The 24,219-nt window shown below is 40.0% G+C and overlaps 1 protein-coding gene and 1 long non-coding RNA gene across 3 annotated transcripts in view; both read left to right on the forward strand.

Annotated features, from left to right (window-relative positions):
• LOC122668806 (peptidyl-prolyl cis-trans isomerase CYP57) overlaps positions 1–24,219 on the forward strand; it is a 37,740-nt gene that overhangs the window by 12,523 nt on the left and 998 nt on the right. For both annotated transcript variants that reach the window (XM_043865340.1, XM_043865341.1), the window contains exons 7-9: positions 12,573–12,795; positions 15,898–15,937; positions 21,606–21,798. In XM_043865340.1, coding sequence (XP_043721275.1) covers positions 12,573–12,795; positions 15,898–15,937; positions 21,606–21,798 — 456 coding nt within the window. The remainder of the gene's footprint in view (positions 1–12,572; positions 12,796–15,897; positions 15,938–21,605; positions 21,799–24,219) is intronic.
• LOC122668807 lies at positions 17,504–17,816 on the forward strand. The gene is made up of 2 exons (XR_006333918.1): positions 17,504–17,543; positions 17,594–17,816. It is a non-coding gene; the product is annotated as an uncharacterized LOC122668807 (long non-coding RNA).

Raw genomic sequence — 24,219 nt, forward strand, 5'->3', positions numbered from 1 at the left:
CTAATAGATTTTGGATGTGGATCCCTTCTATTATTAGTCATGGTGGATTCTTTAAAGTTTTTAGTGTTTTTTTAATATATATTTCTTAATTTACATTCTTCTGCTTATTTAATAAGACCAATATGAAGATATTTGAAACCCTTTTCTAGATGCTTCTGAATTTGAGAAGCAGTGAGTAGTTTGTTTGAATTGGAGGGTTTATAAGGTCGATTAAATTTTCTAGAGGAAAATCTTTTAGTTCTCTGCTGGGACCTATGTTTAGGTTGATCCTGAAATTTAGATCTTTTGCGATAAAATTTGGAATAATTTTTATGAGACTGTGGTCTGGGTTTTCGTCCTGGAATCTGAACCTTTTGATACCCAAATTGTTCACAGAAACCTCCTAATTCTTTGTACCCAGATCTTTGTTCCTTTTCTAATTGTCGTCTATATATATACATAGGGTCCTTCTATACGTCACTATATAGAGTGAAGTAGTTCAAATAAAATACCTAATTGTCCTCTATATATATACATAGGGTCCTTCTATACGTCACTATATAGAGTGAAGTAGTTCAAATAAAATACTAAGTAATTAATCAAATAAAAGACTAAACAAACCCTAACCTAATCCCACGATTTATGCTGGTGTAGGGGAAAACCCTACACCTACACTACTGCTGGTGTAGGGAAGAATCCCTACACCTGTGGCTAGTTTGAAATAGCTGATTTACATCAAACAGAAAGGAGATGGACCAGCTACAAATTTCGGTACCGCCTCTCGCTCCGGCTGCAACATCAAAACAGAACTTCCGCCTTTACTACCCCCCCTATCTCTCTCTTCCTTCCCCACCCCGGGCCCTCACTTCACCCTTTTCCCCAAACCACCCACCTGCCGCTCTCTTGTATGTGAAAAACCAGAGGTAATGCCACCAATATCTAATGAGAAACAGTTCTCGTCTGTCATCCTGCACCACCTTGCGGCCCCTCGCTTCCATCTCTATTCCTCGGACATTTCTTGACCAAAGTTTGAGGAGTTTCATCTTCTAAGATTGGTAGGTTACTATATTCGTACTCAATACTCAGCAAGAGGTATCACAGATGGAACTCTCTTTCATCAATACAGCCTTTGCTATCTTGCGTCAAGAGGGCATCAGAGACCTCTACAGAGGCTTTGGCACTTCTTTGGTGAAAGATAAGTGTCAAAAACAGTGGTAGCTTCTAGTCGGATTCGAAAATAGTGGTTGCTATCTTGCATCCGGATGTGCTACTTGTTATAGAGGATTAGGCCTTCGATAGACTTCTATGTCCATGTCTGCCACTACCATGATCACCAGTTATGAGTTTCTCAAAGGCCTGTCTGCTAAGAATCAAGAGAACTTGACATGCGGATCCTTTCTTCAAGCTTTCCGGCTTGTAAGGTGGCAGAACCAAAACTTGGGGCTTGGGAGGAGAAGCGAGTGTCAAGGAAGAGAAAGGCAGAGAACTTCACTCTCGATTCTGTTAACCTAACGTTGGAATCGAACTTTAGTCTCTTTTCTTCCACTTCTGAAAGTGCTGGTCACTGTTGATCTGCATCCGATGGGGGGGGGGGGAGGGGGGAGCTAGTGAAGGGAGGAGCGGAGGGACCGAAAGAGTCTATAGAGATTTTTTTTTTAAAGTGAATTTATAATAACCACCCCCTCCATTCCAAACAGTAAGCAGCAGATCTCCCCTTATTTTGGGAAAGCTGGTGGCCTTGTCTGAATTCTTTCAAGGTGTAATAAAATAAGAGGAAAGAAGAAGAGAGGAAGAAGAAGAGGGGAGAAAGAGAAGAGAGTTGCTGCAACAGCTTGGGAGTCACAGCCGTAAGGATGACTGCCCCCAAAACCTTCAATAAATAATAACTTAATCAATAGACAATAGGGTAAACATGAAAAGACCAAAACACCCCTGAGGGAGAAGTCGTGAATTAGCTCTAGCGCTAATTCACGACTCCCTCCCCCTTACTACGACAACTTCTAACACTTCCCCTCAAACTGGAGCATATATGTTAATCATGCCCAGCTTGTTACAAATATAATCTACTCTCACACTCCCCAAAGACTTTGTAAATAAATCAGCAAGTTGCTCCCCAGTTCGAACATGACGAGGAGAGATAATCCTTTGTTGTAGCTTTTCACAAACAAAATGACAATCAACTTCAATGTGTTTTGTTCTCTCATGAAACACAGGATTGGTAGAGATATGAATGACAACCTGATTGTCACACCATAGTAACATAGGAGAATCATCATCAAACCCAAATTCTGCTATCAACTGTTTAACCCACATCAGTTCACAAGTGCCATGTGCCATAGCACGATACTCCGACTCTGTACTGGACTGAGCTACAACGGTCTGTTTCTTGCTCTTCCATGAAACAAGATTTCCTCCAACAAACACACAGTAACCTGAAGTGGATTTTCGATCAACTGGAGATCTTGCCCAGTCAGCATCAGTAAAGCCTTCAACCCTCCCATCATAGTTCAAAATCTCGCGAAATTGATTTCGAGAATTTCGACCCCCTCGAAACGAAATGCCTTGAATAAAAAAAATACTAAATTTCGATCGAAATTCTCGAGAAAATGCTTTATATAAAATACCATGTTTCGATAGTCTCGGTCGAAATTTCGACCGAGACTGAGAAACAGAGCATTTTTCCTCTTTTGCTTGGTTTTTGAAGGTTTTTGCTTATTCCTTCTGAAATCTTCCACTTCCCACTTGAATCTTGCCACATCTACGCCGGAATCACTTGGAGAACAAACTTCTTAGCACATCTGTGAAGCCTTTCCACTATTTCAGGTAAAAAACCATATTCTCAAAATTGATTTTTTTTAGGGAAATGCTTGATCAACATGTTTGTTTGTGATGAAATAAATATATGTTAGACACCGGAAGCCGATCTATGACTTCACGGTGTCGAAATTTTTTTTTGGTATATATATTATTTATTTATTTTTCTACTTCAAAAATTGGATATATTTACAACAAAAATAAAAAAATAATAGGGGTTATGTATATTGTATGGTGATGAATTAAATATATGTTAGACACCATTGGCCGATCTATGGCCTCATGGTGTCAAAAATATTTTTCTGCCAATAATTAATTATTTTAATTTTTAAAAATTATAAAAAATTCAAAAAAATAGCAAAAAATAAGAAATAATATGAGGTTTTTGTTTTAAAATTACTGAAAAATGTAAAAGTAAATTGTACATACTTCTTATTTGCTGCCCATTTACATATCTTTTCGATTTTGTTGTGCTAGGCCAATATTTATTTGAAAAATATTTTTAAAAATTGTTTTTAAATATGAGAAAAATATGAGGGTTAGGGGAAAAATACTAAATAGTTATATACTTATATACTTGTGTTAGTGCTCTTAAATCTTAATTCTTAAACATTTAAAATTTTAAACTAAAAGAATTGATGTGCTATGCAACAGTAAACTAGTCTGATTATGACGAACCGTGGTAAACGACAGAGCCAGAGGCAGCCGGCCCAGACCCAGGAGGAGGGGAGCACACCCAGGCGCACTAGGGGTGACATTGCATGGTTGCATGGCACTCCAATTGATGGGGATAAAAGAAAATCCCAATGCAACTATTGTCACATGCAGTTTTTGGGAGGTGGTGCCACTAGACTCAAACAACATCTAGCTGGGAATTCTCCTGAAGTGGTCGCATGTCATATGGTCCTTGTGGAGGTATCTAGGGCTGTCATTGATTACATGAAGGGAGGGAGTAAGAGGAAGGCTCAGAGGGAGAAGGCAAAAGTAGATCTTGAGGAAGCAGTGAGGTGTACAGCGGGAGGCCAATCAAGCCATCGTGATGATGATGATGATGACAGTGATGATGTCTATGTTCCTGATGATATAGAGACTGAGCAAGAGGCTAGGGATTGGAGACGAGCACAGATGATGAGCAGAGCCAGTTATCATGAGGATCAGGAGAGAGTCGAGAGACAGAGAGTAGGTGGTAGTGGAGGAGCTAGTACCTCTAGAGTTGGTGCTAGTGGTAGTGGAGGAGCAGGTACAAGTGGAGGAGGTGGGTTGCCTAATCCCTTTAGGAGATCACAGAGTACGAGGGTAGCTCCCCCTCCGCCTCCACCACTACAAGATGACCCAGCACTTCACCAAGCACCTGGTGTTTATAGAAAGAAAGGCAACAAACAACCAAAAATCATGGGAGCATGGAAAAATCTGAAGGGGATGGTGAAGGAATCTATAGCTAAGTGGATGTTATACCATACCATCCCAGCAAACACAGCACAAGGCCCCTTTTATCAGACTATGATAGATTCCATTGCTGAGGCTGGCCCAGGGTATAAGGGGCCCACCCCATATGAGATTATGAATGTGTATTTGCCCCAACAGAAGAGAGAGCTTGAAGACTACATCAATGAAATGAGGGGGCTGTGGGAGAATTATGGGGTGACCATAATGTGTGATGGTTGGACTGGTCCTACAAGAAAGTCCATCATCAACTTTATGGTGTATTGTGATGGGAGGACAGTCTTTCTGAAGTCTGTTGATGCATCCAAGGAGAAAAAGGATGCAAAATATATCTACAAATTGCTGAAGGAAGTGGTAGAAGATGTAGGAGTGGGGAACGTTGTCCAAATTGTAACGGACAACGGAAGCAACTACAAGAGTGCCGGTGAGAGGTTGATGCAAAACAATAAGTACCGATTGTTTTGGACTCCATGTGCTGCCCATTGTATAGACCTCATGTTGAAGGACATGGGAAAGATCAAATTGGTACAACATGTCGTGGAAAAGGCAAGGCAAATGACCAACTTTGTCTACAACCATGGGTTTGCACTAAACCTCTTGAGGGAGAAGTGTGGGGGTGACTTAAGTGAGGCCAGGCATAACTAGATTCGCCACCAACTGCATTGCACTCAAGAGTATAGAAACCAAGGAGTCTGGACTGAGATCAATGTTTGCTTCTGAAGACTGGTTCAACTGGAATGGGTCCAATATACATGGTGGTAGGGAAGCACAAGCTACAATTTCATCAGATGACTTTTGGTCTAAATTGCATAAAGTGGTACAACTTCTGGACCCAGTGATCAAGGTTTTGCATATAGTTGATTCTGCTAACAAGGGACCAACCATGCCACATCTATATGCTGCCATAGACTTGAAGAATGAAGGTGTTTACAATGCAAATCCACGAGGTAGCAAACACTTTCTCAAAATTATCAAGGAGCCTGGAAAATCAACTTATGCATCCACCGTATAAGGTGGTGAGTGTACACTCTTTGTTTTTTATGCAATTACATCTTTTAAAGTTAATTTGAAGGATATATTATTAACTAGTCAATATGTAATGTCAATTTCAGCATATTATTTGAACCCCAAGTACCAATCGATCATAGGCTTGGGTTGAATAATAGTCTTATTGACGTGATCAAAGAAGTAGTTGCCAAGTTGGAGCCGAATAGTAAATTACAGGCGATATGCAACAATGAGGTGAGTCTTATAAGTTATAATTCATTTGGAATTACTCAATTCAATACTAAATAGTAATGAGTCATTACTAATTTTAAATATTTTCCAAATGATTATAGTTGGAGACTTTTAGGGATGCATTAGGAAGTTTTGGAACCGAAGCTGCACAACAAGGCCGGACACGCGGTGATGCCGGTACTCATTAGTCATTACTTCATTAGTCATTACTCAATTTAATATCTTATTCTTTTGAAATGAAGGTGACATGTTTCTTTTGTTGTAATGCAGCTGAATGGTGGGTGTTGTATGGGGGTTCGGCAAACAATTTAAGAAAAATAGCAATCAAGGTTCTCTCCCAGACATGTTCAGCATCTGGCTGTGAACGGAATTAGAGTACATTTTCTCTCATCCACTCTAAGAGGAGAAATAGATTGGGTTCTGAACGTCTCTCTGACTTAGTGTATGTGCATTATAATTTGAGGTTGAAGATGCAACACATACGCATGGGACAAGAGGGTATCAGGGAAAATATCGATCTCGCCGACATTTTCCAGGTGGAGTCAGATGATGAAGATCCTATTGTTGATTGGGTGAGGGATAGAGGTGAGCCAGTGTTAGATCAGCCTGGAGGTAGACCTGACCCCATGATAGCTGAACACATAGAAGCTGATGTGGATGACTTCATGGCTGCAGAGGGTGAGGTACATGCACGGGACGCGTCACCCATACCGTTCCAGTGTACTGGTGGTGTTGATGAGGAGGATGAAGATTGGTCTATGTCATCTAGTGGAGATGGTGATGGTGGAGATGGTGGTGGTGGTCCTGGTGGAGATGGTGATGATGGAGGTGATGATGAAGGTAATGATGGACGTGATGATGATGGTGATGGTGGTCAAGCATATGAGGGAACTCGAGTCCCGTTTGTGGTACAAGAGCAGCAAGAGGCAATCCGTGCCCCCACCGGCCCCACACCAGCCACACGGCCCACATCGTCCACCTCGACCTACTCGAGAAATTAGCATGGCCAGTCCCGTCCTGGTGGTCGTGGTAGTGGTACTAGTAGGCAGGTTGAGCTTATGGACATTGATGCCCTATCTGGCTCTGTTGGTGGACTGAGTATTGGCGATAGAGACAGTAGATCGAGTGGGCATTTCCGTGCCCCATCTTTTCATGTAGACAGCAGTCCATCTCCAGCACAATCAGAGCATGGTTCATCTCATTCACATCCATGTGGCGAAGGGCATTCTGGGCAGTACCCTTGGGGGCAGCAGCCTATATCTTCTCCATCCATTCCTAGTTTTGAGTATGACTCCCACTCACAAGGATATAGTGGATTGTCTTTTGTGCATGACTTCTTTTCCTACACTGGCTACCCAACCCACCAGCCGCAGCCGTACAACCCGTACATGCTCCCAGAGCCGTCATATGACTCATATCATAGTGGATCAGTGGGTAGTACTTCTTCACAGTTTGGTGACCTATATCCTAGGATAGGTTACCTTCAGCATGTTGATGATGCAGTTTACATGGCCACTGTGGATGACTACACTCGCTTCTTCTCCTAGACTATGACGTGGCATGCATTTGTCCTACAATCAGAGAGCAATACACGTCGGCTCCAGCGGACCATGAGTGGGGTTGATCCTGGACGGCGGAGTAGTTATTATTAGCAAATTTGTAAACATTTGAGATGAATGATGACTAGTTGACTATTTGACTTGTAGCCTTGTAGGGGACAATTGGGGATATTGACATATTGTGATTTGGAATGTTTGATATCATCTTCTTAAATCTTAACTCTTAAGTTGTTATTTGTTAACTTGTTATTGACTTGATGTCTTATATACTTAATATTATGATTTATGATTTAACTTATGAGTCATTATGTTTCCAACTTAGTTCCAAGTCAATTTACTTGTTTAATGTACAATGTGTATGTGTAAATGTGTAATTAACTAAGTTATACACTTATACATTAGGGTTCGACCGTACGTTGCCAATCAATGGTGCACATCCAAAACACCATTTTGGGTGACTATTTTTGCAATTTGAACATTTAAATGTGTTTATATAGCCTAAAATAGGGTTTCCATGAAGTTTCAGGCCTTAACTTGGCCTAAAACCCACCGAAATGACCTATCGAAACATACCAGAAAAAATACAATATTTCGACCGAAATATCCGAAATTTTGAATATTTCGGATATTTCGGTCAGCTCGAAATACCGAAACGAAACGAGTTCTCGAACTATGCCTCCCATGACCATGATCAGAATATAGAAGACCACGGCCTGGAGCTTTCTTGATATAGCGCAAAACCCTTATAACTGCATCCCAATGAGACGTCCGAGGAGAGGACATAAATTGACTCAGTACACTGACATGAAAGGAGATGTCAGGCCTAGTCACAGTCAAATAGTTGAGTTTCCCTACCAGCCTCCGATACTTCTCTGGATCATCAAGGATGTCACCACCATCTGCCACTAGTTTCAAAGATCCATAGAAGTATCCAAAGTTTTAGATCCCAGTAACCCTGTCTCTGAAAGCAAGTCAAGGATATACTTTCGCTGTGAGAGCGAAATTCCTTTCCGTGATTGAGCTACCTCAATACCCAAGAAATATTTCAGACATCCTAGATCCTTAGTCTGAAATTGCTGTCCTAAATGTGTCTTCAAGCTCTCAATACCTGAAGAATCATCTCCTGTGATAACAATGTCATCTACATACACTACCAAAAATATCCTCTCTGCATTAGAACACCGGAAGAATACCGAATGATCACTCTCAGACCGAGTCAATCCAAACTTCAACACAACTTTAGTAAACCGGCCAAACCATGCCCGTGGCGACTGTTTCAGCCCATAAAACGATTTCTTCAGCCGACACACCTTACCAGACTCCCCCTGAGCAACAAAACCAGGGGGTTGCTCCATATACATCTCCTCATGGAGATCACCATGCAAGAAAGCATTCTTGACGTCCAACTGAAACAAAGGCCAATGATGTGTAGCAGCCAAATAGAGAAATATGCGAACCGAAGTAAGTTTTGCAACAGGAGAAAAAGTATCCCGATAGTCTATACCATAGACCTGGGCATAGCCCTTAGCAACAAGACAGGCCTTCAACCGAGCCACAGACCCATCAGGATTAACTTTGACCACAATTATCCACCGGCGGCCAATTGCGGACTTACCAGAGGGTAAAGAAACAAGGTCCAATGTCTGATTTTCCTTCAGCGCAGATAATTCCTCAGTCATAGTAGCCCTCCACTCAGAGTCAGACAAGGCTTCGACAACAGACTTAGGAATAGGATGACTCTCAATAGTGGATAAACAAGCAACAAAATTAGAGGACAAACCAGAATAGGACACAAAGTTAGAGATAGGATGTTGGGTACAACTCCGAACACCCTTACGAAAAGCAATAGGAACATCTAAATTAGAAATAACAGGAACGAGAGGCGAAGTGGAAGTACCTATTGGAGGATCCGGATCTGGAGGCGAAGAAGACGTGGTAGAGGTAGCGAACCGTTTGCTATATGTGTCAAAGGCTGAAATGCGAGGTGTCGGCTCGTCAGATGAGCGACAATGAAACACAGCAGGTGGTTGAGCCGGAGGTGGCGCTGCTGGCAAAGGATCCTGCAAAGGAGAAGATTGCTCGACAACATAGAGGGGCAGATCATCGTCCAAATCTGAAGAAGGCAGCAAAGACTCAACAAATGGAGGTGGACTCAAAGAATTTGACATCAGCAGTAACAAAGTATTTCTTTAAATCAAAAGACTAACAACGATAACCCTTTTGGGTTTTAGAATACCCCACAAAAAGACATTTAAGAGCTCTAGGATCCAATTTAGAGCGACCAGGACGATGATCCCTAATAAAACAAACACTCCCAAAAACCCGTGCGAAGGAAATAATAAAGAATATGGAATACTCCCACACAAAACTGAAGAGGGTAGACAATTAATAAGATAACATGCTGTCAAAACAGCATCAGCCCAAAAATTTTTAGCCACTTTCATCTCAAACAACAGAGAGCAAGTAACCTCCATTAAATGCCTGTTTTTCCTTTCGGCCACACCATTTTGTTGTGGTGTGTCCGCACAAGAAGACTGATGAATAATGCCATGCTGAACCATAAATGTAGAAAAAGGAGCAGAAAAGTATTCTTTAGCATTATCACTACGAAGAACTTTTAATGAAGTGTAAACTGATTCTGAATTTCAAGAACAAAAGCACAAAAAATGGAGAATAACTCAGAACGATTCTTCATTAAATAAATCCAGGTAACTCTGGAATAATCATCAACAAATGTAACAAAGTAACGAAAGCCTAACTGAGAAACAACCGGACAAGGGCCCCAAACATCAGAATGAACAAGAGCAAAAAGGTGGGCAGCCCGTTTATTGACTCTAGGGGGATAACTTACACGGTGAAGTTTCCCAAACTGACATGACTCACAATCAAGACTAGACAAAGACTTAAAACAACTATCCAAAATTTTCAAACTCTCCAAGGAAGAATGACCCAAACGACAATGAATCTAATGTGGAAGTGCCACACTCGAACATGCCACAGCTGATGTGTCTTCAAGCAGATACAGCCCCCTAGATTCACGGCCTCTACCAATCGTCTTCTTCGACTTGAGATCCTCAAATACACAATAGCCAGGGAAAAAAGTGACAGAACAATTATGAGCTTTGGTAAACTTGTGAACAGATAACAAATTAAATGGAAACTTAGGCAAATAAGAAACAAAGGATAATAACAAAGATGAGGTAACATGCATAGTGCCTGTACCCCAAACCTGAGCTAAAGACCCATCAGCTAACACTACATTGGAAGAAGACTCACAAAATGAGGAAAAAATACCTGGAACCCCAGTCATGTGATCCGAAGCACCTGAATCAATGATCCAGGGACGAGAAGTGGATGAGAGGCGTGCAGTAGTATTACCTGTCTAAACCAGAGTAGCAGCGGAGAACTGAGATGACTGGGAATTCTGAAACTGAGTAAAGCGCTCATAATCTTCATTAGACATCGTCAGTCTTATCCTCGGACTTAGAAGAAGAAGAAACACCTGACTTACTACTAGCCGAGTTGGCAAATTGAGGTGGCTTACCATGTAGTTTCCAACAAAAGCGTTGAATGTGGCCAGGCTTGCCATAATGATGGCAGGTCCGCACCTATCCTGAAGTCTCCGAAGCACCAGTCATGGGGCCTTTACTAGTGCCAATCCCACAACCCCGACCACCACCACCACCACTATAACTTGACCCTCCTGTAGGACCACGGTTTGGTGGAAAAGAAGCAAGAGCAGAATTTTCAGCATTGGTGGGCTCTTGGCTGCTCTCATGGGAAGCACGTAAAACTCGAGAAAAAGTTTCAGAAAGAGTGGTGACCTTATCCCCACCAAGAATTTGAGACCTCACTGACTCAAACTCCTTACAAAGTCCATCCAAAAATACCATAACAGCAAGTTGTTCTCGCTGGTTTTGCATTGCCTGTACATCCGATGAGATAGGAAGGACTGAATTGAGCTCCTCATACAAACGTTTGAAATCAGGAAAATATTGAGTAACATTGAGATTCTTTTGATCCACTTTATAGAAAGCCTGGGACAGATCATATATACGTGACAGGTTATCTTGTCTAGAGTACAAGACATTCAAATATTCCCATAATTCCTTAACCGTATCAATATGAGTCACCAAATCTGCAATCTGATTTTCCATTGAGTTCAGCATCTGGCTCAAAATTCTTGCATCGACAGTGTCCCATGATGTATCTCCACCAGGTTTCGATTGAGTCAAATGATCCTGTTGATCACGGCCAAGCAAAGCCAATCGAACCACCTTCTTCCATTGCTGGAAATTTGATCTTCCCTCTACCTTTTGGTCAGTAAAACGGTGAGAAGATGAAAGTTCAATCACAGTAGTCTTGGTCTCAACCATTCTCACAAATCACAGTAATCGGCAAATCTCAGAGACAGCCAATAGTCCACCAAAAAGACATGAGTAAAATTAAAAAAAAATATCGTGAATCACCTCCAAATCACCTCCAAAGCATACACCACCCCACTACAGAAAATCACGATTAAAGCAAAAAATTGTGGATACTTCAAATGTCACTGACTTCCATCAAACTCACTGCTCAACACACTTGATCAACACCACCAAAAAATCAGACTAGTTCTTCATATAATCACGAACTAGTCTCCAGACAACATAAAAAACAGCATAGGGTGCTGCACCCCTTCAAATGAAAGCCTAAAAAAAAATTTACAAACCAATCAAATTATCGAAGAAGATTTCAGCCACTGTAGAGCCTTGATCCAGAGAGAACGACTGATCCTTGTTAGTGTGAACAAGGCCCTATCGATCCAGCTCTGATACCATGTAATAAAATAAGAAGAAAGAAGAAGAGGGGAGAAAGAGAAGAGAGTTGCTGCAACAGGTTGGGAGTCACAGCCGTAAGGATGACTGCCCCCAAAACCTTCAATATATAATAACTTAATCAATAGACAATAGGGTAAACACGAAAAGACCAAAACACCCCTGAGGGAGAAGTCGTGAATTAGTTCTAGCGCTAATTCACGACTCCCTCCCCCTTACTACGACAACTTCTAACTTAAGGCAAGGCTTTTTAACCCCTTCCATTCTTATTTCACAATGGAATTGGGCTGATGAGATGTCCATTATATGGACTCAGTTGAAATTCCACATGGCAAGGGAGTGTGGCCTTTTTATATAAGGCATATCACAAAGCTTTGAGACATTGAGATTTCCCCTAAATAAAATTACCTATCTTGTTCCAAAACCCTGCATCTATTTAAGGTTATCCCCTGTTTGTATTGTCCCACTTTTAAATTCTTTTGATTTAATATTGTTTGATCTGTTTGCTGATTATTGCTACTGCTTGTAATATATGCCTTTGTGAATATCTATTCATTTGGGCTGGATGTCCTTGCTGAAAAATAGCAAATGTTGTATGCAAGCATCATTCTGATGCTATTAATATAATCAATATATAACTGAGTTACTTTAATTTTATGTATTGCCGCATCATTTGAGCAGTCTAAAATAGTGATGTTTCAAACCAAAATTCAAAATGCAGAGCTCATCAGATGCCAAGAAAAAAAGGGATTTGCAGCTGTCCGTTAGAGAAGCCCTTATCTCAAAGAAAGAAGAGTCACATAGAGGGTCTGACCCCAATGTTTCTGAATCTCCTGATCTTAGTGATGAAGATGAAGCCAATTTTGATGTACGTATGCGTCTTCAAATTCTTAAAAAAAGGAAGGAACTAGGAGACCACCCAATTAAACAGAAATCACTGAAAGGTATTCTAAATATTTGCTATGATTGTGAACTTTCCTTTTTTTTATGTACATTCGACAAGGAAACTGTAAGTCATGCTAGCGTATCATTCACACTTGTTTCTAACATATCCTATGCTAATACTCTATGAATATAGAGTATATCACTGACAACTGTTCATTGATAAGATTCGTTTGGGATTTTGATTGTGAAAGAGTATATCACTTACAAATGTGCATTAGTAAGATTCGCCTGAGATTTTGATTGTCAAAATTTATCTCAGTATATTTGTTTGAACTTTTTTTTTGCAAAATTGCTTAGTTATGTAAGGAGATTACATGTTAAACGATATCTGAAGTGGAAATCAAAGAGAAGTTCAACTGAAAAACTATTTGGCTAAAAAGGACAACTGTTACAATATTCGTGTTTAAATGGGTCCTCTAAAATGATTTAGATATGTAAATAAATTAGCTCTTAAACAATGTTTAAAGTGGAAACTGATAAAAAAACAATACACGATACAGTATCTGGCTGAGGAAAGGTGGGATTTAGTAGAACTATGGTGATACTAACCAGAACTGGGGGGATATCAGTTTCATTTCTGGAACAGCACCCTGTTTGGGCTTCCCACATCCATAGTTTAGTGACATGACTTTGGTGTTTAAAATCATCATTTAATTTCCTTTAACAATTTTATATCTCATTTGCATAAATTTTCTTCCGCCCTTGGTCAATCATTATGTTCATAGAATCACACCTTTTCGCACTGAAAGAGGAATACATAGGCCTGTTTGATTTCTTCTATAGAAGATTAGTGCAGTTGTTTCCATGTAGAATATTTTGATAAATTGTGTGATATTTCTATACCTTTTTTAGCTATACAGCTAGGAATAGCAACGATCTGGGTTCGAGACAGGTTTCACCAGTACTATAACCAACCCTTCTGAACATTCCAAAACCAAAACTGATCCGTCCCAAGTAACATGGATGAACCTCACTAATTTTACAAGGTAACCACATGGTTACCTGCTGGGTGAGGCAGGGCTGGTACTTAAGCTTTTTTCATTTACCAGACTGGACCTTTACCCAATAAAGGTCATACTGTAACCGAACCATTATGGGTGGAATGGAGCAGGTAACTACTTTTAACAGTTTAACCTGCTCTGTTGCAATTACTAAAAGTATTCATTACACTATGGGATTTTTTTCCTCTAAGGTTCCCTCACCCATACGGTTATGAGGTTCCTTTTACGGATGTTCGACATGTGTTACAGACAAATCCAACAGCTGATTTTTCAAAAATTACATTATTATTTATATACGTGTGACTCTCTCTCTCTCCTCTCTCCACTCTTTCCTCAAAACCACTCTGTTCTTCTCTCTCCTCTCTCCACGTAAGGAGTTTCCCAAATAAAGAGTAACTCTCACGTCTCGTCTTTCCCGCTCTCGTCTCTCTCCTCTCTTTATACCATTTTAAAAAATCAACGAAGAGCGAAGCCGAGTGACAGAGACGGGAAGAACAAAGACTTTATTCCATTCTTCCACCTAAAACCCTAACTTTGGTGGAAAAGATTGATTGATGCAAATACCTGAGAAGCAAACAAAAACTCTGTTGCAGAGAAAAAACTAATTTTCCATTCTGGTATTAAGGCTACGATTCCCAGCCCAAAAACCCTAACTTTATTCCACAACTAGTCTTGACAGATGAGAGGGAACACTGGGTGAAACTTCAGTTCATAACCTCTTGATTCCAGAAGGGGTCTCTGATGGAACCATGCAGGTAGGTTCGCCCATTGGAGGGTAACCAACATACAAAGTTTCAGATTGATTAGAGCAGATTCAAAGGAGATCAATCCACTCTTTTCTGGCTGCAAGTGTCACCCAGAACAGAGCATAGGTTGGGTACAACAAGACAGTTGTAATACTAACATAAGAAAAGTAATATTAAAGGAAAAGAGAAGTTAAGGGGGAAACAGACCTGAGAGGGAGAAGAAGAAAAAGAAGAGAACTAAGAAGTGAGATAGAGAGGGGAAGAACAAGGAGAAACAAATCAAATATTGTTTAAATCAGAAACCGTAATTTCCAACAACCAAAAGAACCCAACTCAAAAAGATCCTGAAGTTGAATGAGATTCATATTTTTGAGAAAAAACAAATAGAATCAAGGACCCACCTTCGTAAACAATATCATCAGCGTGGAAGTCTTCATTTTTACTCTTAATATTGAACCATTTCTAATCAGAGTCTTGGACCATGAGATCTTCATTGGAAGAATTAGAAGTCTGAAAAAAATGAATCTAGAAATAATGGATTGTAAATATTTGAATCGTACTTTCAAACCCTAAACGATTTGGGGCAAGTTCAAGTGCATCTGAGACCTTGATAAAATCGAAGCGTCTTTGTTAGTCCTTGGAGCATGCATCATTTTTGAGACCTAAAAATCTTATGGAAGTTTTTTTTTCCAGGATATATCAATATAGCATGGAAAGGAGAGTTCTTTGGGGACATTTCTTTTCTTCCCCTGTTTTCAGTCTCAGGTGTGAACAGCACCTGTTTTCAGTTTCAATTCCGCTTCACCGCTTCAAAGGTTTGCCAAAGAACACCACCGCCCCCACTCTTCTTCTTCACAGAACACCACTGTCCAACTCTCTGCATCTCTGAGCTCATGAAGGAGACGGTGGTGTTTCAATATAGAATGGAAAGGAGTCGCTCTTCGTTGATTTTTGAAAATGGTATAAAGAGAGGAGAGAGACGAGAGCGGGAAAGAGGAGACGTGAGAGTTACTCTTTATTTGGGAAACTGCTTACGTGGAGAGAGGAGAGAGAAGAACAGAGTGGTTTTGAGGAAATAGTGGAGAGAGCAGAGAGAGGGAGAGTGGTTTTGAGGAAAGAGTGGAGAGAGGAGAGAGAGACAGTCACACGTATATAAATAATAACTTAATTTTTGAAAAATCAGCCGTTGGATTTGTCTCTGACACATATCGAACATCCGTAAAAGGAACCTCACAACCGTATGGGTGAGGGAACCTTAGAGGAAAAAAATCCTTACACTATGTTGATCTTTGTGTCTTTTGTCATTGCCAAAATTATTGATATAACTCTTACCAATTCTCTCTTGATTGTGCAGAGAATTCCAGGCCAAAGGACTATGTCAGGTCTCCTGTGAGGTATCTATTTTGATCCAATGTCATAACTCCTGTTATACTTTCACATTTGGCATAATGACAGATAAATATGGTCCGCAAATGCAATAGTTTCAATGGAAACTATTATTCAAATGACAATTGAAAAAAGTACGAAAATATTCATTCTTCAATTCCTCGATCTTTAACCCCATGGAGCTCTGCCACAAAGTCCTCTCGTTCTCAGGTAACTTTGCCAATAGATCCTGGAACATGTCAGGACAGCCTTCATAGATTCCTTATCACTTTCTGCCTCTTCGTCAAAGTAAACCATCTCCTTTGATTCCAAATCCATCTCAATCTCTTCTCGAACTTCTGCGAGCTTGAGATTGATCTCATTGATCTCTTTACTCTCAAAACTCGGGGCAGCTTGTATTGCCTCCGAATTTCATGATTTTTGAACAGGGTCGTACGATCTGAACTGATTGGATGTGTAAAACAGTGGAATTTTGAGATGGCAGAGTGAAAAACTCCAAATCTGGAGATGAAACCGAGCCAGCAACAAATTGAGTTAAAATTGTTAAGGATTTGGGAGCAAACGAAGAAATGCATGTTGAAAAGGTACTTCAAGCACGATTTAATTAAAGAAATATGGGAACCCTGACTCATTTTGTCCTATTATACCTATCTCTTTTCTCCTCCTTTTCAATTGGGAAGAAGATGCAGATTTAGGAGAAGATGGCTAAGGTTTCAAATGACTGATGGAGATTGATTAGGGAACACCACGAAGCGTTGAGCCACTGGTTTTGCCGAGTTGATGTTCTCCGAGTGGTGCAAGGAAGATCTAGTGAAAGGATGTCTTGTCTTTTGGGTGTGTCGGGGTCTGTGTTTTTTGATAACCTTTCAACCTGCAATGGCCTATGAAGAACAAGACAAAGATAAGGAAGTCAGTGATAATGAATTTGGAACTGATGAAGAAGATGCCTTAGAGGTTGAAGTTAATCTGGCAGCTGAACTCATGTTAGCTCTTGATGATCTAGATGATGAAAGAACAAGAAACTCACAAAACTCCTCAAGGAAGAAATTGAACAAGTCACTTAAGGAGAAGTTTGAAGAAACTAATCAGGCTGTAGATGAATTAGAAAAACAACTTTCTCTTAGGCTACGCTTGGTAACGTTCTTCGTCAAGAACGGTTGTTTTTTCCCAGAAATGTTTTGTGCTGTTCTTAGTCTGTAACAGTGTTCGTTGTCTGTAATTGACCGTTTGGCAACTCCGTTCTCAAAACAGTTCTGGAACAACTATGGTGTTTGGTAAAACCTGTTCTTACTAATTTGCCAGTAATTACAGTAATGCCATTTCCTTCATTACTATACCAAACAACACCTGTAAAAGTCATTACTCCCTTAATCAACCTTAACACAAAATTAAAAAAAACGTCATTAACAATTTAACATTCCAATGTCCAAAAATAATTATAAAACTTAATGAGAAAAATTGCCATCACTTGATCAATTAATGCCTAGAATAACAAGGGGGCCGGGGGGGGGGAATCAATTAATCAAACAAAACCCAAGTAACCTATTTCAATAAATCAACAAATGCATAAGCTCGGATGAAGACCAAAAGTAGAAGCAATTAAGAGCATGACAAGTTCTACAAAAAAATAAAAAATAGCATGATAAGAACGGGCACTGCTACAGCATACTGAAAGACATAAAACAGATGAGAAAAACTAGATTGACTGATTGAATACCTTCTTCCCCCTCTCTATGTATTTGACTGCAACAAGCTCCTTGGTCTTCTTATCTCTGACTAGTTTTGCTACTCCAAAATTCCCAGTCCCAAGTTCCTTCAATGGCTCGTAACGCTATTCCATCCCAACCCAACCGTCAAAAGGATTCCAAATAACAGCAGGGAAAAACTGTGTAAAAAGTTGTAAGAGACAAAATTCGGCCACCCAATGGCCCAATAAGTTGAGAAAGAAATATATAACTAAAACTAATGGAGAATATGAAGATTTAAAGGGCAGAAACAGGCTTGAATGGCTCAACCACTGCTCATGTCCATTCTGATGTTATTCTGACTGAAACAAGAAAAATTCTACACCCCCCCCTCCCCCAAAAAAAGGACTAACAAGATAAGTGAGCAAGACCCACGTTGAGCGCTGTAGAGAAAACCCAAAAATATTTTTTTCCCTTTGTTGCGGTCACAAAATTAAGCACAAACACAGATAATTCTCTCAGCAAAGTGACCCAGTTCGTCTTTCCGCCAAATTACGAGATTTCAGAACTCAAAAATGGGAGGAGGACCTCAGATTACAAAGTTTCAATTTGAAGGGCCACGCACAGAGAGAGAGAGAGTTGCATAGAGCAGTTGGGTATGGTGGTTACCACAGTAGGCAGATTGCATCAGTAAGACAGGGAACCTTCTTTCCAGGTTATTGCTAGAAATGCAACACCTATGGGCACAAAAATAGCAACATGCAAGTTTAATGTGAAACGGGTGAACTTTGCTAGTAGGAACTCTTTTGCACCCTTGATGGAGAGAGAGATTGAGTGTTATAGGTGTGGTGACTTTGGGCACATTCCTAGGGAATGCACAACAGTCTTTACTTCATAGAGGCAACAACACAAAAATGTGAGACGGGTGGCTACAGTTGTGCAAATCAAGAAGAGACCTAACAAGGCACCAAAGAGACGGCCAAAGAAGAAATCATCCAGTATGAGTAAGAAAGCTTTGGTTGAGAAAGGAAGTGACAAAATTAAAGGTGCTTCCTTTGTGGTTCAGACAGCCTTTAAGGCACAAAACAAGTCTGCTTCATGGATTCTAGATAGGGGCTGTTCTAGCCACATGATAGGTGACAGGAAGAAATTCATAAAGATCAATCAATATGAAGGCAGGTTTGTGAAGTTTGGCAACAGTGAGTGTGCCAAGATTGTGGGGAAAGGAACAATGAATCTGGACAATGGAAGAGTTAAGACAATTGATGTTTTGTATGTGACTGGGTTGAAGCACAATCTACCAAGTGTCAGCCAAATTTGTGACTAGGGACACAATGTGGTTTCAACAAGTCAGGTTTTGAAGTGAGACATGCAGGCAATGTGAAGCTTTATTGCTGTAGGGACAAGAACATTAGGCAACCTATATACATTGTCAAAGTGTTGATGGATCCTGTTTGATGGTACAAGAAGAGGAACAATGGCTATGGAAAGGTTGAGACACATTGGTTTTGACAACTTAGTCAAAACTATATCCAAGAAAGCAGTTAGAGATGTTCCCCAGTTGAAGAAGCCCTATGTTCCTACTTATGCATCTTGTTAGAAGGGTAAGCAGACAAGGTTGAGTGTGAGCTAAAGAGCACTACTCAAACAGGACATTGGAGTTGGTTCATACAGGCTTATGTGGACTAACCAAGGTTCGAAAACTCGGGTCTCGGTGCCAATTCGGACCCTTGAAAAACCGAGTCGAGTCGAGATCTCGCCGAGTTGGTGCATTTTTTTTTTCTCAACTCGAAGCCTCATCTCGGTGGATTTTAGACCTAGTTTGGGTCTGAAACTTAGTATTCAGCCTATTTTAGGCCATTTAAACACAATGGCACTATCAGATTTTGCAAAAACAAAGTCCAAATAGGAGTTTCACTTAGTGGGAAAGCTAGACAGACACTTATGCTAGAAACCAGGACAAACACAGGACAAACACACTTATTTATGCCTAATATCATTTAATTTGTATTTCCTTAAGATATTATTCATAAATAAGCAAATACCCCCCTATTTGAATGCAATAAAAATAGTTAAAAAATCAAATTCCAAAAGGAAAAAAGTCAACCCCCTAGTTCAAGAACAAAAACTGGATTTTCGATGGTAGGTGCAATTTTCAACTTTCTAATGCTGGAATTTTTCTCAATTCTAAAAATTTCATAAATCTTATTATGGTAAAACATTGCTAAAAACCAAAAGTGCGGTAAAATATTGTTTTGTTTTGATGTCCAAAAAACTATTTTCATTCAGAGCGATTTTGACAGCATTTGCGCACACCGAATTAAGTTTGACCAGTACATAAGTCTTTCAATATAAATCAGGTGTTGAAAGCTTTCCAACAAGTCCAAGATTGCTAAAATCTGATTTATATTGAAAGAGTTATGTACTGGTCAAACTTAATTCGGTGTGCGTGAATGCTGTCAAAATCGCTTTGAATGAAAAAAAAATTTTGGATATCAAAACAAATGAATATTTTACCGCCCTTTTGGTTTTTTGCAATGTTTTACCATAATAAGATTTGTGAAAGTTTTAGATTTGAGAAAAACCCCAGCATTAGAACGTTGAAAATTGCACCTACCGTCGAAAATCCAGTTTTTGTTCTTGAACTGGGGTTTGACTTTTTTTCCTTTTGGAATTTGATTTTTTAACTATTTTTATTGGATTCAAATAGGGGGTTATTTGCTTATTTATGAATAATATCTTAAGTAAATGAAATACAAAAACATTTACTTAAATGATATTAGGCATAAATAAGTGTCTGTCTTGGTTCTTGGCATAGATAGGTGTCTGTATACCAAGATTTTCCAGCAAGATCTCGAGATCTGGCACTCATATAAAGGACCTAGATGGGCATTTTCCTATGTCAAGCCGAGATCTCGACCGAGATCCGAGGCCAAGATCTCGGAGAGATATTGTACTTTTATGACTCGACCCCCATCTCGTCTCGGGATTTCGAGAAACTCGGCGAGATCTCGCGAGTTCTCGAACTATGGGACTAACTAGAATTCAGAGTATCAATAGTGAGAGGTACTTTATACTCTTTATTGATGACTACACTAGGATGACTTGGGTTCAGTTCATGAGGCACAAATCTGAGGCACTTGACAGATTCATAGAGACTTCAAGAATCAAGTTGAAAATGAAACAGGAAGAAGACTCAAGTGTTTGAGACCAGACAGAGGAGGTGAGTACAATGGTCTGAGTTTGATGAGTACTTTGAGCATGGCATTAGAAGGTAGAAATCAGTCACCACAACAAAATGATGTAAAGAAAGGAAGAACATGACAGTACAGGAAATGGCCAGGACAATGCTTATTGAAGCAACTTGGGTAGAAGATTTTGGAAAGCTGCAGTGCACACAACAGTCCACATACAGAAGCTTAGGGTCATTTCCATTCCATCCCTCTTGGGACCCTGCAAAGTGGAGCTATGGCCCTTTTTTGTTACTATTATGACCATGGTCTCTTGAAACCAAGATTCCAAAATCTAGGATTTTTGCTTGGTTCTACATCAAATCTTGCTAAAGCTCCCTATTACCCCTCCTAATTAACTTGGCTTGAGATAATCTGCTGTCTTTCTCTTCATATTTTCTTTACTGCCGTTGACCTCTAGGAACAGAAGGATTCCAAACTTGGAAGACACAGAGGTTTGTGCTCTATCATGGGTATGTGACCTTTTTCGTTTTGGAACCTCCTTTGATGAATTCGAAATATTTTTTCCGTGATTGTTCATCTTTAACTTGAATTCCATGGCATCTATTGTTACTTTGTATGGTACTATGAACTGAATCAAATGTTCATTTGATTTGATATGTACCACCTATTTTCTCATTGAATTATGCAATTACTGTCTGGTTTGAGGATTTTTAGGGGGTTAGTCACAATGATGAAGGATTTAGAAGTATGCTCATCATGGGTGGTATTCCTGATTCCTTCCACCTCGTGTTTATCAGGACCAAAGATGAAGACATTGATGACCAACCAAAGATGGAGAAGCTTTCTCTGAAGAAAAAGGGAGTAGGTTCTGAAGCCAGGTCTGAACATATGGCTGAAGCAGATGGGAATTTGCTTCTAATGGGCCATGCTGAGCGAGCAAGACAGTTGCAGAAAATGAAGAAACGCAGACTTCAGGGCCGTGCCGAAGAAGTATGTTGTGGAAACATATGCCAGATTATTTTCTTGCCTTCTTTTTTTTTTAAATTCCTTTCTATTGGATAAAAGAATATTTTCTCATCTTGCAAAAAAAGTTTCAACCTGAATCTAATTAGCCAAGCATGATTCAGTACGTGGACATCTGTCATTCCATTTGGTTTCTTCTTACCAAGGACCATGGTCCAATCACAACCTTGCTGCAGATTTGGAATGGATGGCAGATTAACCATGTGTACTGCCATCGCTATGCCTCAGGTTTGTCTGTAACTTCCCCAGTTGTAGACATGGAAATATTATCCAAACTGTAACGATGTTTCTTGCTTTATCTCCTCTTGCAATACTTCATAAATCATTCTCTTCTTTTCATTTACCAACAATCTAATGTAAACATAATGTTTGTCTTTTGAAAATTTGGACTCCAGTAATTAGATTTAGTAGGTTCTGGACAATATTTTAAAAAAGTTGAAGGTGTGGTTGAGTTGATTGAGCCTCAAGGCTTAAGCCTTGGAAGCTTAATAATATTACTTATGTTCTTCTACAGAAAGTACTGTATAGGGATCAAAATAAACATAATATGGTGCTTTTCAATCTTTTAGAAGGTTAATTTTATGAATGATTTTTTTTTTTTTGGGCTCAAGCCATTACCTTTCATAAAATGCATCCTGTTAGATTCATGTGCAATTGCAACCCTTGTAACCCTAGCCCTTTCCACTTTTGTGCTTCTATTTCTGCCACTTAAAAAAGGGCATACCCAGTGCACGAGGCTCCCGCCACTGTAGGGTCTGGGGAGGGTCATAATGTATGCAGCCTTACCTCTGCTTTCGCAGAGAGGCTGTTTCCAGACTCGAACTGGTGCAGTCAAGAATGGCTGCTGCCAAGATCGATTCTGGTAGAGAATAGGGAAAAGAATGATGAAGGTTGGTGGTGGGGATGATGAAGATGGTTAACAAACTTGGTGAATTTGGCAGCTGTAGTTGATGATGAATGGAGCTTGATAATGTAAAACAAATAAGATAATTGTAGGCAACTAGAGTACCACTAGTGTCTCAGCCAGAAGAGTCCCACCTAGGCCACGTTTTAGGAGTCCCACCCAAGCAAGCTTGATAAACTCACAAGCATTCTCAAAGAGAAGAAGACTGAGTCTTAGTTTTGATGAAAATCTGGAATGCTACAGCAGCCTTCCGCTGATTCTATTTATAGGGGAGGAAGAGCTCCCAAAAGCCTCTTAGTTACATGCATGATAATAAATAGACTGTTGGTCTTCCCAATTTTAGTGGAGTTCCCACTACATGGAACACATTCCCCATACATGGAAAACAAAACCCAATAAACCTAGGAACAATAAACAAGGAACTTAGAAACTAGTTACAAGAAATAATAAATTATTCTATGAAGCTGAAAAGTCACTTGACTTTGTTGACTTGTGGACCAGAACTTGGCACTCCCAAGGGTCCACGAAATTGCTGCAAGGGCCAGAGTTAGTTCAGTCCAGGCTGGACAGAACTGTGCTGGTTTTGAACTTGGGCTGGACTTGAACCTGGGCTGTTGAACCAGCCGGATGCTCTGCATCACAAACCCGTGACCACTTGATCACAACAAATTACAATGGAGCAACCTTACTATTGCACCAAGGCCCGCCCTCAATTCCTTATAATATTTCCTTGCTTTCTATAATGACCCTTCTCTCTATAATTCATTCCACAGAACTTCCACACCCATAAATTCATTGAAAATGAAATTAGAAAAATGAGGAAATGAGAGGAAATATCATGTAGAAGATTGGTTACTTTGAACCACCATAAAACTATTGAGTTTTGCTCTAGTGAGATCATTCTCTAGTAAGTCAGCAGTAACTGGTCTTAATTCCTTGGAAGTATGAGTGGAATATGTAAAGAAGGGGGGAGAGAATTTCTTAGCTAGGTTTTGAGTAAAAATTTTCAGGAAGGAACAGAGGTTGTTCTCGAGTATGTATTTTAGATTCCCAATTACAAAATAATGTGTGATAACAAAGTTATTTTAGGGATAAAAAATTTAAATAAAGGAAACTATTTTGACTCAAAGTTTCCATTTGACTAGGGCTTGCGCTTGGATATGCTTCATGCCTCTTGCCTCTAGGCTTTCACCTCATAAAATTTTGGTTTCTGGGTATGTTTCCTGTAATGCGTTGTGAAAGCTGTTTGAGGTGGCATGACCATGTTCAACAGAGGCCTTTGGATGCACTGGTATGGAGGAGTGATTTGATTCAGATTGAAGGATCTTTCCTATAATGCGTTGTGAAAGCTGTTTGAGGTGGCGTGACCATGGTCAACGGAGGCCTTTGGATGTACCGGTACGGAAGAGTGATTTGATTCAGATTGAAGGGTCTAATAGAGCTAGGGGCAGGCCTAAAATGACCCTAGGTGAAGTAGTGAGGAA

The sequence above is a fragment of the Telopea speciosissima genome, chromosome 7 (assembly GCF_018873765.1).
Source record: "Telopea speciosissima isolate NSW1024214 ecotype Mountain lineage chromosome 7, Tspe_v1, whole genome shotgun sequence".
Taxonomy (NCBI): domain Eukaryota; kingdom Viridiplantae; phylum Streptophyta; class Magnoliopsida; order Proteales; family Proteaceae; genus Telopea; species Telopea speciosissima.